Source organism: Mercenaria mercenaria, chromosome 14 (genome assembly GCF_021730395.1).
Source record: "Mercenaria mercenaria strain notata chromosome 14, MADL_Memer_1, whole genome shotgun sequence".
NCBI lineage: Eukaryota > Metazoa > Mollusca > Bivalvia > Venerida > Veneridae > Mercenaria > Mercenaria mercenaria.
Genome location: NC_069374.1, coordinates 63,722,478 through 63,737,695, shown reverse-complemented (window position 1 = coordinate 63,737,695; position 15,218 = coordinate 63,722,478). Strand labels below are relative to the sequence as shown.

The 15,218-nt window shown below is 33.2% G+C and overlaps 3 protein-coding genes across 3 annotated transcripts in view; 2 read left to right on the top strand and 1 right to left on the bottom strand.

Moving 5' to 3' along the window:
* LOC123527054 (uncharacterized) overlaps nt 1-15,218 on the top strand; it is a 491,978-nt gene that overhangs the window by 129,163 nt on the left and 347,597 nt on the right. The window lies entirely within an intron of this gene.
* LOC123526282 (uncharacterized) lies at nt 3,516-7,430 on the top strand. Its single transcript, XM_045305374.2, has 5 exons — nt 3,516-3,605; nt 5,145-5,320; nt 5,773-5,985; nt 6,300-6,416; nt 6,767-7,430. The coding sequence occupies exons 1-5, from the start codon at nt 3,570-3,572 to the stop codon at nt 6,906-6,908; spliced, it is 684 nt and encodes a 227-aa protein (XP_045161309.2). The 5' UTR covers nt 3,516-3,569; the 3' UTR covers nt 6,909-7,430.
* Nucleotides 10,501-15,218, bottom strand: part of LOC123527929 (galactoside 2-alpha-L-fucosyltransferase SEC1-like) — a 34,142-nt gene continuing 29,424 nt past the window's right edge. Inside the window, exon 2 of the mRNA XM_045307666.2 lies at nt 10,501-14,952. Within this exon, the coding sequence (XP_045163601.2) occupies nt 13,783-14,835 (1,053 nt within the window). The 5' untranslated portion in view covers nt 14,836-14,952 and the 3' untranslated portion in view covers nt 10,501-13,782. The remainder of the gene's footprint in view (nt 14,953-15,218) is intronic.

Sequence of the window (15,218 nt, the reverse complement as noted above, 5' to 3'; positions counted from 1 at the left end):
TGCAAATTTAAGGCTTTTATGGTGAACTAGTAATACATCGTAAATAACATTGTTATAATCAGTACCTCAATAGGTAGCCTGAAACATAGATATGTGTTAGGTTCGTACGGGGTTCATTTCCTTACATTGCCAACATTATGTCAAGATATTAATTGAGTTGAATTAGTAGTCAGCTTTCTATAAAATTAATATTTCTATAAAATACAATATATTTTTGCTCGTAAGAAAGAAAGAAAATTAGCTGCAGACAACGACAACTATGTTTAAAACCTAAACAAAATGTCTCGTAATACAACATTATACAGATATATGTCTTAAAGTATAAAACATGTAAACAATATGCAAGGGTCGACTGATTACACAAAAAACAAATGATATAAAGCAAATAATGAGTGTACTGTAAACATGTTTATTGCGCTTGCTTTACAAGCGGAAGGCTGTCGGTTCAAACCTCACCGGAAGCTGGACTATACCATATAATAATACTGATAGCCTTTTAGATGTGAATTTAAATCGTTGTCCCTGGTCCCTTGGTTTTCACCTTGCATGTTAAATAACAAGGAAATACTTTTGATGTAGTGTATCTTGCAATATCCTGCAAAACCTAAAATTTCAGGCATTCTTCTAGAAGAGGTTGTCCATATGGGTAATTGGTGGAAGCGAATGTAAATAAATATTAGAAACCAACACAGAAATTAACAAACATTGTTCCTGTCAATTACCGAGAGGATTGTGCAAAACAGTATTATGATAACGATAAGCTGATAGAAAAATACACTGCAATAAATTTGCTTTTATAATTTCATATAACAAAAAAACATATAAATTGAATGAACTCTTCAGATTGTATAAGAATGTATAAATTTAGTTTTTAATGAACGCATATCTTATACATAAGGATGTAACATCTGTCCGCTACTTTAATGTTATCCAGCAGCTATCTCAATGGTGATCAGATAGGGTTGGCCGACTCTTTCATTTGAAACTTTGTGTAGACTGACTAATACTACCTGGCCAATAGACTGTACTAAAACCAATATCACACAAATCTTTGATTTAAACGAAACAGGATACAAATAAGCCAATCACATTTCCCCATCATAAAATAACATTTCATTTTCACAACACACAGATCCGTAATTCTTAAAAATTCAATGTTGACGTTTCTACCAAATATACTAAACAAAAAAATCGTGAGTTACATGCCGATTTTATGACAAACAGTCTGTGTTAACAAATAACAAGCATTATGAGAGTGGAAGTCTAGTGGTTAAGGACCGGCCACTCCATCATGGGATCAATGGTTTGAGTTCTACCTGGTTGCACGACCATACCTTCACATACAACACAAGTACCGGTTTTCCAGAAAGACGAATCGAGACCAGTTATACGTAATCTTACAGCTTGTATTACAACCGAGTTTAAATGGTCTGGTACAGAATGGCCAGATTTGAACGAAATGTAGCAATTCCATTAGCAGAGTATATAGAATGGCAAACAGCGGATATAGACATATTTGCCAATGATTGCAAAAATGCAAATTCTGTAATGTCTATAACCCGTATGTACGGTATCATACATGTTTCCAACAATGCCCCACTTATGTAAGATGTTTTCTGTAACCTGTGTAAGGTATCCCTTTTAACCAGTGCAAAAGAGAGAAAATTTACAAGCGTTTATCATATGTAGTACCATTAAGTAATTACATATTTAAGACAATTCAGGAAAACATTTATTTATATTTAGTATCTCGTTTTGAAAGTGTGCTTATCAGGCTTACAGTGTGGCTATGGAACCGTTTAATATTCGAACGGAAAAGCAGACACGATGGCCACGATGTTTTCTTCTCCAAAAAAATATTCACGACTTCGTAAAAGAAAAGGAACTGTTGTTTTTCCGGAACATCAGCAATTACGACAGGCAACATGCGTTTTTATAAGTTTGAAATAGCGCTGCACGTTCTACCGACATACCTACCCGATCCCTTACACATTTTTCCTCATGGTTATGATTATAGCAGTAAGAAACCGTCATATGTCTGCACATTGCTAGTTGTTAAACTTGTTATATCTCGCACTTACAGTTCGCAGTTCGCCAAGTAATGGAATTGCTCCATTTCGTTCAAATCTGGCCATTCTATTTCACATACAGTTGTCACATCAACTGTATTAAATTTAGTTGTTAAATGTTACGCTTTAATATGCTAACTGTATGATGGTTATAAGTTGAATACAGCAGTTTTAAGAAATTAATTACTCGCTTCAATAACGCTCGTTCGAAATTGATATCTTAAAACTGCTGAATTCAACTTATTCCCTTTACATTCAAAACTCAAGTTTTGCTGCACGGAGTTTTTATTGTTCTCAAGTTTACTTTGATAGATGTTCACTCGCCCTGAACTCAGCTCTGTCTGCATCACTGTGATGTTAACTTATACCCTGTACATACAAAACCCAAGTTTAAACGGAGAAACAGCTACAGTTACATTGTATCTTCACCTGTACGTGCAATTGAATTAGATTTTGGATGTGCTTCAAACTCTTAGCAAATTGAAACCACTGCTTATATTTGAAATGCAAATCTTAAATTTAGAATATATTTGAAGAGAAATGGTTCTTTACGATATCTTAAAAATATCAATGAATGCAATTTTATTATGATTGATTACAATTTACATACCGCATTTTGTCTATGAGATACAAACAATGTTACTCACTCGATGTCACTCACTGTGAGTGATATAGCCTTTTCGATTTAATTGTTGTAGAGCTAATAGTTTTACTAATTTCTAGCTTTCCAACTGCATGGAAGTTGAAGTCGCCCTTTGTTCTTTATAGTACATTTCTCGACTCAAATCTATTTAACGAGAAATATAATATCATGCTACAAGATATAAATTGAAATGAAAGTTGTAACATCACCAGACGTCCGACGTCATGTTTATGCACACGGGTCTGTTTCCTGCGCTGAATATTCATTTGTTACAACATATGTACTTTATCAAAAGTGAGCATAAAATAAAGATACGAAAAATTGTTTGTTCTGAGCGAAGGTTGAGTATACCTCACATCGAAGCGGGCAAATATTTGATATTTTCTCCCTTCACAGTGAGAAATATTCTGTGTTCACTCAAAAGAAACAAATATCGTCTCTGTATTGCCAATTCAATGGACATTTTTAACGTTTGAGACTACATGGATAAGGTGATTATACGTTTGGCCTAGTAGTACAACAGAAACTCGCATCAAACGTGACTATTCAAAAGTCTTTAGAGTTCATTTTTACGTACTGGATTGGTTAAATCACCAACCAATGAGTTTATCTTGTTGAAGGCTGACTAATCGTACCTCACCAACGGGTAAAAACTATAAACATATCAAAACTGATGAACCTTGTTTAAGTTGATGAAACAGGATCTAAACAAACCAATCAAAATTGACTGTCATTAAACATGCATAGTCATCCAAAGTTCAACACGATGAAGTTACATATATTAATAAGTGAGAGATCTTTTAGCAACCACAATTTCTTTCAAAGAAAGAAGTAAATACACTGCGACTAACACAACAATGAGGATTCGAGGACATTTTTCACGCATAGCACAGGTACGATTTTATTCCATTATAAACTACTGTATACCCGATGTAATCTTCAACCAGGCAGTGTACAATTTCAGTGAATAAAAGAAATCTATTCTGTAAAACCACAGATAGAAATGGAAAGGAAAACATTTGTATTACTATTGATAGACTGTACAGAATTTTTCATCTATTCATGTACTTTCAGATAAAAATTTAATAAAAAATGCATATCAGTATGAGAATCAGTCTTCAACCCTCAAGCTGACACTAAACTTTCGGCATTCGATATTACCTGCCTATATTTAAATCACACTTTATTTTATTACTTTAAAAAGACTAGAACAATATTTACAAACTCGCATATTAGCTTTAGTAGATGTTTTCATATACTAAAGATTTTGTAAGCATGTTATAATGTCACGTTAATATAAAATTCAGATTTGTTTGTCATTATTCTAATAAGAAGCAAATATTGTTTCTGTTTAATGTCTACTTACTTATATCAATAAATTTGTATAATAGCAGATACAACATATTAACTTATACAACCCATCCTAACATTTGCTTGAAGGCTCTGACTTTGTTTTATTACGATCATATTTAGCGTGTAAATATTTGCAACATTTTATGTGTTTTGCCAAATGGGTGAGAATATTGCCTGTTCTCATTAGTGGCGAGAATTTATCTTGCAAAATGTATGTGTATTAAGTTTAGATTACATATTTATATAACTTGAGATAATATCTTGATTGAGATAATCTATACATCTCTCTCGAATATGAAATTCTTTATAATTCAACACTGGTCGTGATATTTAAAACGAAAGAAAATGAATCGATTTAATTGATACATCATTCTGAGTCAAAGACTTACGGTGTATCCATTAACTTTGACAATATTTCTTTTGCCAAGTTTTTTCATAGTACCACTAACTTGTATTATTTGTATTTTAAGTTTAGTGTCTAAATGACACATAAAGTCACGTTATTTGTAGTAAATAACAAGCTTTTTATGCAAAAAGTTGAGAGCCTTTGTGCGTATAAGCATTTTCTGTCACTTGTATTTATATTGTATCATGTTACTTCTACTTTAATTAGTTCATTTAAACTTTTGAATATTTGATAAATCAAATATTCTCATTTCCTCCCTAATTGAAATTATGAAACAACGGGTTATCGATTCTTTGAAACAAAATACTGTTAATTATCATGTCAAAAACATCATTATTGCCACTTAATAAAAGATTGTGAGTTTTTGGAAATCGTCTTTCCTTCATAATAATATAATAGTAATAGTAATATCACGTTATCATGTTGTATGTTTTCTTTATTGCTTCATTATACTGTTCATCCTCAACTAGGTACCAAATATCGCATTAGACCTATATATTGTTAAAAACTGAAATTATTGTATGTTTGATGATGTACATTGTACAAGTCAAAATGAATTATATGTTTTGTTCTGTTCACAAAATGACATAATGAAACGAGTATACTCCTCGTATATACAGGTGCATTAAATTTACTTATATATAAAATTCAATAACATTATGTATTATTACAGACTGCTATTTTGTCTGTTGTTGTTATGGTCTATCTGTGTCAAGCTGGCGTAGCTGGTCAGTCTACCTGTGCTAAAGATCTTGCTCCAGAACCGGTGAAAGAAACCCTCGAGGATGGCTTGAGCTATAAAGATGACATTGTTCTAATGTGTTCAGATGGCAAATGTGAAAAACTTTCGTAAGACGCTTATCTATATTGATAAACTTAAGAATATATACAGATGCGTTCTTTATATTTGTACATATGCATTTATTACAAATGTGCTGGAATTTAGATTGGGAAGTTTATTTTTGAAATAAAAGCTAATGGTTAGGAACGATGTATAATAGTGTAAAAGGATAAAAAAAAAGAAAGCATATCAAGCGATAGAAATAATGATATAGTTCCATTATATCCATTATATGTTTGCTACTTGTTATAAGTTGTTATTCCTGTTGTATTTGTGTCATGGGAGATCATTAAAATGACTGCTTAATTTTTTTTAACTTTTTAACATATATCTCTTGTTTTCGGAGACAGAAGTTTGTGGTATTTATTACTTTATATTATATTTACTTCTCAAATGCGCTTATTTGATATAATAATAACTGTATAATATTACTTAAACAGTGTCTTATTACTGTTTGCAGGCTTGGCAATATTAAAAACGCCTATCCAGGTGCGTTTTCTAGCAAGAAAGAGGCCCAGAAAAGTACGGGATTGAAGTACAACACTTATGTTGAAAGGGTCCCGTCAGCATGTGCCTTAAAACAGCCAGCTGCAGCAAGTCCTAGTGCTGCTGCTCAATTGATCAGGCCGATCTGTCGTCGTTTTTGGAGTGACCGTGATGGATGTTGTCCTACGTGAGTGTCTCGTTAACAGCAGCTTTTGACCTTTTCTTAAGAAAGCCCTGTTAATTCAGATAATATTAAATGTATCACTGAGCACAGTCTTGTGTATATATTATTGTAGGTTGTCAATAAAAGATTTAATTATGAGTTGTTTACTTATTTTAAAATGTCCGACGTTATGTAAGTTAACAGATTGCTTTGCTAAGGCGTTATTTACGAAATTATAGTGTTTATAACTCTTTTGTTAATTTATCTTTAATGTATAAATACATTACATCAAGTTATTTGAAGAAGAGTTTGTTTTACGTTATGAATTTCTTTTACAGATGGAGATATGTAACATTCCACAACGGTCCACTCAAAAACATTTTCGGAAGACGGTGCTACATTCTTCAAATACCATATTTAAGATTATACCAGTATATATCTGTTGGGCTTTGCGGGTATGTGTCAATAACCTTTATGTATATATCTGATGTAAAACATTCGCAAAGGGGTTAATCTTGGACTATCATATTATTTTTTCTTCATTTTCTGTCCATTTCAATAAAATAATTACATTCCTAGAAAACGTTGTTGTATTTTTTAATTTCTTTATTTTCCCGTCTTTAAAATTTATCATTGATTTAAAACAGCTATGGAAATAGCTTTCAAAAGATGTGAGTTCTGTGTTTAGACATGCGCTATAATCAGATCCCATGAACACTCTGTTTTAGACATACATTTGATCAGTCATTATATTTTAGTCAATATTATGAAGCAGGCTAATCATTTCTGAACCATAATTTTGCAGATGGCCACAGAATTGTAACGGAAGATGCACACAACAATACACAATACAGTCTATGTTAGCATGGTGTCCAGGAAATGGAGGAATTAGGATGCACCATTTCAGAATTCCGACTTATTGCTCCTGTCAGCAAGTTAGAGGCTAACCAGATGAAACAGAACCAAGAGAAATTTGAAAATACTTTAAGAGTATTTTTTCTTAATTTCGTGTTTAGAAACATATATTCTACAAGCCTATTCGATTCTTATAACACTTCAGCCTTTTTTTTTTTAGCCAGTTAATTATATTTCGGCTTTGCAAGTTATTTTTTCAAATCGCAATAAATACTTGTAACATCTGTTTCATATATCAAATGTTGTAATGTTAATAAGTTGGAAAAAAAACAAGAAAAAAATCAGAAGAACATGAAAGTAACCTGTAAATTATATCGATTCAATATTTCAGTTTTATGAATATTTGAAAATAAATGTCATCTTTATAACTTTTATACATTGTCAAGTGATATTATCATTCATTCATTAATTTCTGTGTGAAACGAAGGAATGAGTGATATTATCAATGATTATGACCATTTAAATATTTAGTGATAAAACGATAAAACAAATACATTGATTGTAAAACACCTGTGAACTACAAATTGTTTGTGAAATAAATTAGATGCATAGCAGCATTTGTATTATATTTTATCATACCATAAATGATTGTTTTCCGAAACGCATGATCAATAAAATATGCGCTTAAAACTGATTTGTCAATCACGAGATTTTAAACAACAATTTGCGGTTGCCTAGCAAATATCCTATTGTTAAAAACTGTTATAAAATGTCGCACACCTGAGCCTTATTAGGAATAAACAATAATTAAAGAAGCATTCATTCTTGTTTGACGAAATATTATAGGCTGATGAAAATAAGGTCCATTATGTCGTTATTTGTCCTATTATCTTTCTTAGTGTAGTCGAGTACTGTTGTAGTGCGATGTCTTCGGCGACAAGGAAATTGATCGGAATGTTTAAAAGTGTAGCCAGAATATTTTACCTAATTATTAATTAATCAAATCGGTGTATCATCGCTAGTAACGTTGGAACGTGCTGATATCGGGGGCAAATTTACTGAGAGACTTACACATTAGATATGTAAATAATAATTAATATACAAAAGGTTAAGACATGTCGCGGATGATCAGTACAATATGAATGGCAGGATGGGCAAGGATTCGGTGATTAAATCGTGTAACAAGCTCAGTTTGAACAGGTCGAACTTTTTTTCATTCAACAGTATTCCATGTGCAATCACTAATAGAAAAAAAGCCGTTTAATATGTATTTAAATTGCATCTAACAATCTCGCATTATTACTATGTTTTATGTGAGTTTTTGTCGGAACAAATATATTTCCGTCATAACATATTATGCATTGAATTTGTTCCCAAAATTTTAAATCTTCTAGATGAGATTTTCAGGTCTCAAATGAAAGGGTACACCATTTTATCTTACTCGTCACTTGGGTGACAAGGATCGGGGAACATCCGACTACCAGCCATTCAATGATAAATCGAAGAGTATAATATATATTATTCATAATTATGATATTAGTAACCCTTATCATGCTGGACACGATTGATTCTGCCTTTGCGACCAGTGTATATCATGATTAATCTGCACATCCGTGCAGTCTGGTCATGATCTTCATTGTTCGCTATTCAGTCAGTATCTTTTATGTGAGCACCCCTTTTAACAGTTAATGGTACTGTCCAAATTTAAAGATGGACATTTCAAGTTCATTTTAGAAATATAGCAGGGTAATGGGTAAAAGAGCATTGTAAAGTGTTATAAAAATCAAAATTGAGCCGCGCCATGAGAAAACCAACATAGTGGCTTTGCGACCATTATGGATCCAGACCAGCCTGCGCATCCGCGCAGTCTGGTCAGGATCCATGCTGTTCGCTATTAATACCTATTGCAATTATAGAAACCGTTAGCGAACAGCATGGATCCTGACCAGACCGCGCGGATGCACAGGCTGGTCTGGATCCATGCTGGTCGCAAAGCCACTATGTTGGTTTTCTCATGGCACGGCTCAAATGATCTTTTGTACACAACTTACGATATCATTCATACACAGAGTATGAACGATGACATCTGAATGTCATTCTCATGCTCAGTAAGTTCTTAACTTCGTATCATTCATTGTTAAGTTAAAATAACAAGAAATGTGCAAGAAGCATTATCCTTGCTATAAGACTAACAAATTGATATAATCAGTATGAAATATCATAGGATTGACCTGCAAAGTAAACAATAAATGTATATTTACTAAAATGTATATTGTTTTGAGTTGCACCCCTTCTATTAACAACACAGAATCGGTTACAACAGAATATAAAGTTTGTCTATTGCAAACATAGGAATTATTCTTTTGGGCGATTATATTATATGATTCTTCGGAGTCGGTTATGATGTCTACACTATTCTTTCAGAAACAAAACGAAAATAAACCACGATAAGTTTATTAGCTCATCAATTTTATCTTATACGTTAAATCTTCTTTTACGCTGGAACTCAGGAACTGATATGTAAACACAAGTTGAATAACATATACGTTTGCTTCCTTTACCTACGGAGAGCTGACTTAACTTGTTCATTTTTTTTTTGTTTTGTTGGGTCTAACATCACACCGACGCAATTGTAGGTCATATGGTGACTTCTAAACTTGAAGCGGTTCTGGCTTGTTCAATTCACATTGATGATATATTTTAAGTATTTGACGCTCTTTTGCCTTTTGTCTGATTAATACGGACCAAATGCGTTGCAGAGCATTATTCATTTTCTTGGGCATGGGACGATTCTGGTATAAAACGGGATTCTAATCTTGTAGCACAACTTGGGTGTTTAAAAGAGAATAGGAGTGTGTCCATGTAAGGTTAAATCATAATGTGTACTGTTTTGTTTCTTTTCTGTATAAGAAGATGGCACTCCCGTTTGAATAACATAACAAGTACACCTATAGTCGTTATCGGATATATTGAGAGTACATGAATATGTTTATAAAAATTATCAACGTATCTCCAGTTTAATATGTTTATAAAAATTATCAACGTATCTCCAGTTTCATTAACAGACTATTATGTGAATGGCCCAAGATAACTAAGGCCATATATATATATATATATATATATATATATATATATATATATATATAAATGAATTTTGTTTTGTCAAACATCTACCAATATAATTATGCATTTAAAAATCAATACCATAATCACTATGCTACACTCTATCTTGGATAATTGTCATGTGTACTTCCAGCTGAAACCTAACGGTTTTGTTTTTCTTTTTTTGTGGTGCTGTGTAACAGGGAACAAAATTGTTGTAAATTCAATGAAATCTATTAGAAGATCATTTGAAAGCTTAGAATGCTACCAGGCAAAATAATGGCAGACATGGTTTATTTAGTCTCTTCATGAGAGGCCATGAAAAATGCAACATGTCTTACACACGCTAGCATTTGTTTGGCTTAAGCGGAATTCTATTATATACAGAATAAATGGACTCCATAATCCCAAAAGACCAGAAAATATAACAGGTGAATGCTTTTATTATATACCTATAAGAATTCTTTCAAAAATATATCTTGTATATTTTACAAATAAATTCAAACAGACAGAAAATTTCTGTGTTGTACCTTTTTCCGGACTATTTTCATTTAATATGCATGACCCGACATAGTTCTATAAATAGCGCCCATAACAGATCACTGATTTCTATGTTTACATCGACAAACGTTTAAAATATCGTTCGATAACAGAACAACAAACAAAAAATATATGTAAATAATAAAAGGGTAATGGCAACAGTAGCTAGATCTGGGATATAGTATTCGGCTCTCTTGGAGTGTGTAAGGGCGGATCACACTCGTCGCTTGCGTCCCTCGTGAAAACCGATCTTGAAAAATCCATCCGGGCTGAAAAAAGCATCCCAGATCGAGGTACTATTATTAGAACCCTAAACCTTTGACAGTTATCATAGTATTACTGTTCGCCATATGAACCACAACTTCAGACGTAGCACATATCAAGATATGACCTATATATTTTACACATATTTCCTTTATCTATCTGTCAGGTTTCATAAAATATATCATGTACTATCAAAGACTTATTTTGGCAAATGTTATCTAATTCTATAGGTGTACATACAAATTGAACAAACTTGAGAATTAGTGACGTTACATGTACTATGTAGGCTTTGATGGACTCTGGATATTCTGCTTATACAGTAAAGACTTTTTTCCATTGGTAATTTCAACCTTCAACTGCTTGTATAGACAATGACAGGTAAATATAAACAATAGTAAATATTAAATAACATGGTATACCAATACATCTAATTCAGTATTTGTATAGTTACCATAAACAGTAGTTTTTAATAACAAAAACTGTCGGAGGACAGCAACGCTCGACTATTCAACAGCCTTGTCAATTGAATGAATACAGAAGTCGAAAAGCAAAGCAGGCTTATGGAACCTGTACAGTGTTTATCAGCTCATGACAGCTGACAAGTGTGTGTTGTTTCAATCCATTCCCATTAGTAGATACTGAGATACTAGCTTACATACAAAAACTTTACCAAAACTCCTAAGTTGAAAATAATCAATTTTGTAAAATGCAAAGTTATTGAACCTAAGCACTACATGTCATATCGTGACAGTGAACAAGTGTGTGAAGTTTCAATCCATTCTAATTAGTGGATACTGAGATACCAGCTTTCATACAAAAACGTAACGGAAAAAGTAAAAAAAAAAAGCGGCATGATTTTGAAAATAATCCAAAGTAAAGTTTTGGGACCTGCACAGTGCATGTTAGATCATGACAGTGAACAAGTGTGTGAAGTCTCAATCTATTCCCAGAAGTGGGTACTGTGATAACAGCTAACATACAAAACTTGAACCAAAAATTTTTAAGTCGAAAAAGGGGCATAATTTTGTAAAAAGGCAAAACAGAGTTATGGAACCTGTACAATTTAGGTCAGTTCATCACAGTAAATAAGTGTGTGAAGTTTAAATCCATTCCCACAAGTGGTTACTGAGATACAAGCTTACATACAAAAACTTAACCAAATCGGGACGCCAACGCCGACGCATGGTGAGTCCAATAGCTCTACCTATTCTTTGAATAGTCGAACTAAAAAGGGGTCTCTATCGCCGCGTGGTAAAGGTCGCTGACTCGGAATCAATTGTTCCTCATCTTTTAGTATTCGAGATCTCGTTCATGTGAGGAAGTCATGCATCTGGCCTACGGCACTGGCACTAGACCCGAAAGAAAATGACACCGTACATGTTTTACCCTACTCCTAAGTATTCTATAAGAAACATGGTAATGAACGGGAAAATATACCAACCGTTTTCAGTCGTACATTTCTCACCTAAAACATGCGTTTTATGGATATTGAACAAGTGGTAATGCATCTTCCATTGTGTGCCGGTCACATTTCTCCAATATTTCCTATCTCAAAGAAACAACGCGTAGTTATAGTTTCATCAAGGTTACAGAAAAAAAACTTGTGTGAACTTCCCTAATGCAGTTCCGGTCTAGATTACAATATTATTCATATTGGTCGGTGTGAAAATGTATGACAGTCGTCTTTAAGCTACACATACAGATAAAATGTGTATATGTAATGCAGCATAAACGTGCAATGTAAATTACATAAACAATACAAGTGTGAACCAATGCATTACTGCAAATTCAAAATCATTTCTAAGATGAATTTCATTCATCCTTTCGAGTGTTATTGTAAAGCTGTGAAAAGTTTGCATTCTGTTTTGTTTGCTTAAATTTCACTCTAACATGTGCACACTGCTGTGACCTTTAGACCGGGTGTTCGTTCGGGAATTTCACGTTTTTTTGTTGTTGTTGTTTTTGTCTGTAAAGGCGACGAAAGCATAAAGTATGTGGAATATATCTGGAAAATGAAATGTTGAGACAATGTGACTGGTACACGAAAGAAGATAAATTACCGCTTGTTCAATATGCTTGGTACCCATTCATCGAACTACCCGTTTTAAGGTAGAAATGTATGATTGAAATATGTAAACTTGTGCATTTTCCCGTTCATAACCATGGTTCTTACAGTATACCTATGGGTAGGGTATAAGCGGCATTTTCTTTCTGGTCTGGTGATAGTGGCTACGGACGGCATTTGGTTATACCCATTGTCAAGTCTTTTCATCCCGTTGACTTCCAAGGCATCGTAGACAGAAGAGACGTCATGACGATTAATGATGCTCACAAAAGTCGAACTATATCAGCCCGAACATTCTGCTTCGACCGACAAGCGGTCCGGGAGAATAGGTAGAACATGCCTGGGCTCGTGTTAGTCATTCAGAATATAAGAAGAATAATGTTTGTTATAAAGTAGAGACTTATGAACATAAATCATATAAATATAGGCTTAGTTGCCGAGTTGAATTAATACGGTGCTGCGCAAGAATTCTGAAAATCTGTATGTATAACATAACTCCCGAATTGGTTTAGCACTAACCAAATTTTACCATTCGTGCAGTGCATGATATGTACGACTCAGTAGAAAATATCAACAGCATGAGAACAACAAAGAATAAAAGACTTAGTTTGCACACTTCATTTTAAGCATCGTATATTATAAATATAGCAGGAAACATTCACCATTTGAAGATTTGTATTTGATTTTCGTTTGCTCTCATTTCTAAAACTTTTCAAAATCAAACTCTAAACGTTCACTCAGTAATATGTCTAAAATTTACAGGATGGCCCACTGCTGCATTCATGAAAATCTCCCTAACACAATCTGGTAAGCGACGGCTCTTCAACAGATGCGGTTTGTGTCCGAGTCAGCATCTTCCACTTTTACAATTTTGACTAAACAATTCAGTTATAGATCAACTAGTTTTCAAATTCTAATTTGCACACACTCAAAAATTCAAAGATTGAAGTATTATGCTCAATAAAATAGGAATAGGTAGACTAATGTAGAATTCATTATAACGTTAGCCCAATCCATTCTGTGGGATAATAATCCTCACGTTTAAACCGTAAATCCAGCTGAGATCCGGGGCTCGGATAGCCATTATAATAAACAGCCGTTCCATTCGAAAGCCAAGCACCCCACCAACCAAACGAACCTGCAGTTACAACCACGTGATCACATAAAGTCATAAGAGCCAGATCATGTATTGGCTCCTTTAAATTGCTAAATATGACGTCACGTTTTATATTTTTCTTGCACCACTGAATATCATCACTTATTACAAAGAAAAGAGCTTTCTTAAAATTGACTTCACAAAACTGTATAGCTTTGTAAATGAAATTGATAGGAGCCACTGCAAATCCTCTTCGAGCAAGTATTTGTTTAGCCATATCTTGCCTTCTTACATGTATACATATATTTTTAAATCCATCCTTTTTGTAAACGTCTAAAAATAATTCAGCTTTTTGCATGTATTTTGGTTTTATTTTGAAAATTGATCGTATAATTTCCGCACTGTTTTTAAAATATTTCCAGGACTGGAAAAATCCATGTATTGTCATATTTAAAACTGTATTGTTGCTAGAGCAATTATAAAATATCGCTGACAACTGTGGTGCACATATGCTCGAATTTTTTAATTTCATCTTTAATACATTTGGCAAATCGAAATACTCTAATAAGGGTAATGAAGGTTCAACAATTGGAATAAAGTCATATTCAAAAGAGGTTCCAAATAAAGCAGCAATTTGAAAAAGTTGGTTGCCTATTCTTCCACCCGGTGAGAGTAACTTCATGAAATGATTACAAGAACTTCCTCGATAGACCAAAATATTTTCGCCATTTTCAACAGTATTATTCCAGATGAAATCACTAAACGCTTTTCTATCCCATATAATATTAAAGCAGTTTTTAAAGTTTAACTGACCGTGTCTTCTATCAGTGTCGTCATATTCTACAGCTTCTTTATTCCATGTACTAGTGAACGTGGTATACAGAACTAAACTTGTCAAAGTTGAAATAAGTACGGCAAGATATTTCTTATTAACTCCTTCCGTTAATGACATTATTCTGTTGTATTTTACGTACACGTATATGAGATCATTTGATTAAGAGTTTCGTTGGGGCTATTTAAATCTTGTTGTAGTCTCGAGTCCTTGTATTTTCTCTCTCACTGCATTCTTCTGAAAATAAAAAAAAAAAAGTAATTACCGGTATTATAAAACATCAATGAATTAGGCAATTTAAATACTAAAATTAGATCTAGATACTACACCAGAAATATGCTTTATTTTAATTTCTTAATCTCATCTAAACTAGTTATGCATCTTAAATTGTAAGTGTAAAGTGGTCATGTCTATCTTTTAGGTTTCGTCAATACAGTAGTGTAGCTGTTGTTGTTTTTCTCTTGTCACCCCTTCAAATCAAACTTGCCTATTTGGTGCCACTT

Coding starts and splice junctions, on each gene's coding strand:
- LOC123526282 (XM_045305374.2), top strand. CDS start 3,570: ATGAGGATTCGAGGACATTTTTCACGCATAGCACAG. Junction 5,986..6,299: donor CGTGATGGATGTTGTCCTAC/GTGAGTGTCTCG, acceptor TTTCTTTTACAG/ATGGAGATATGTAACATTCC. Junction 6,417..6,766: donor ATATCTGTTGGGCTTTGCGG/GTATGTGTCAAT, acceptor ATAATTTTGCAG/ATGGCCACAGAATTGTAACG.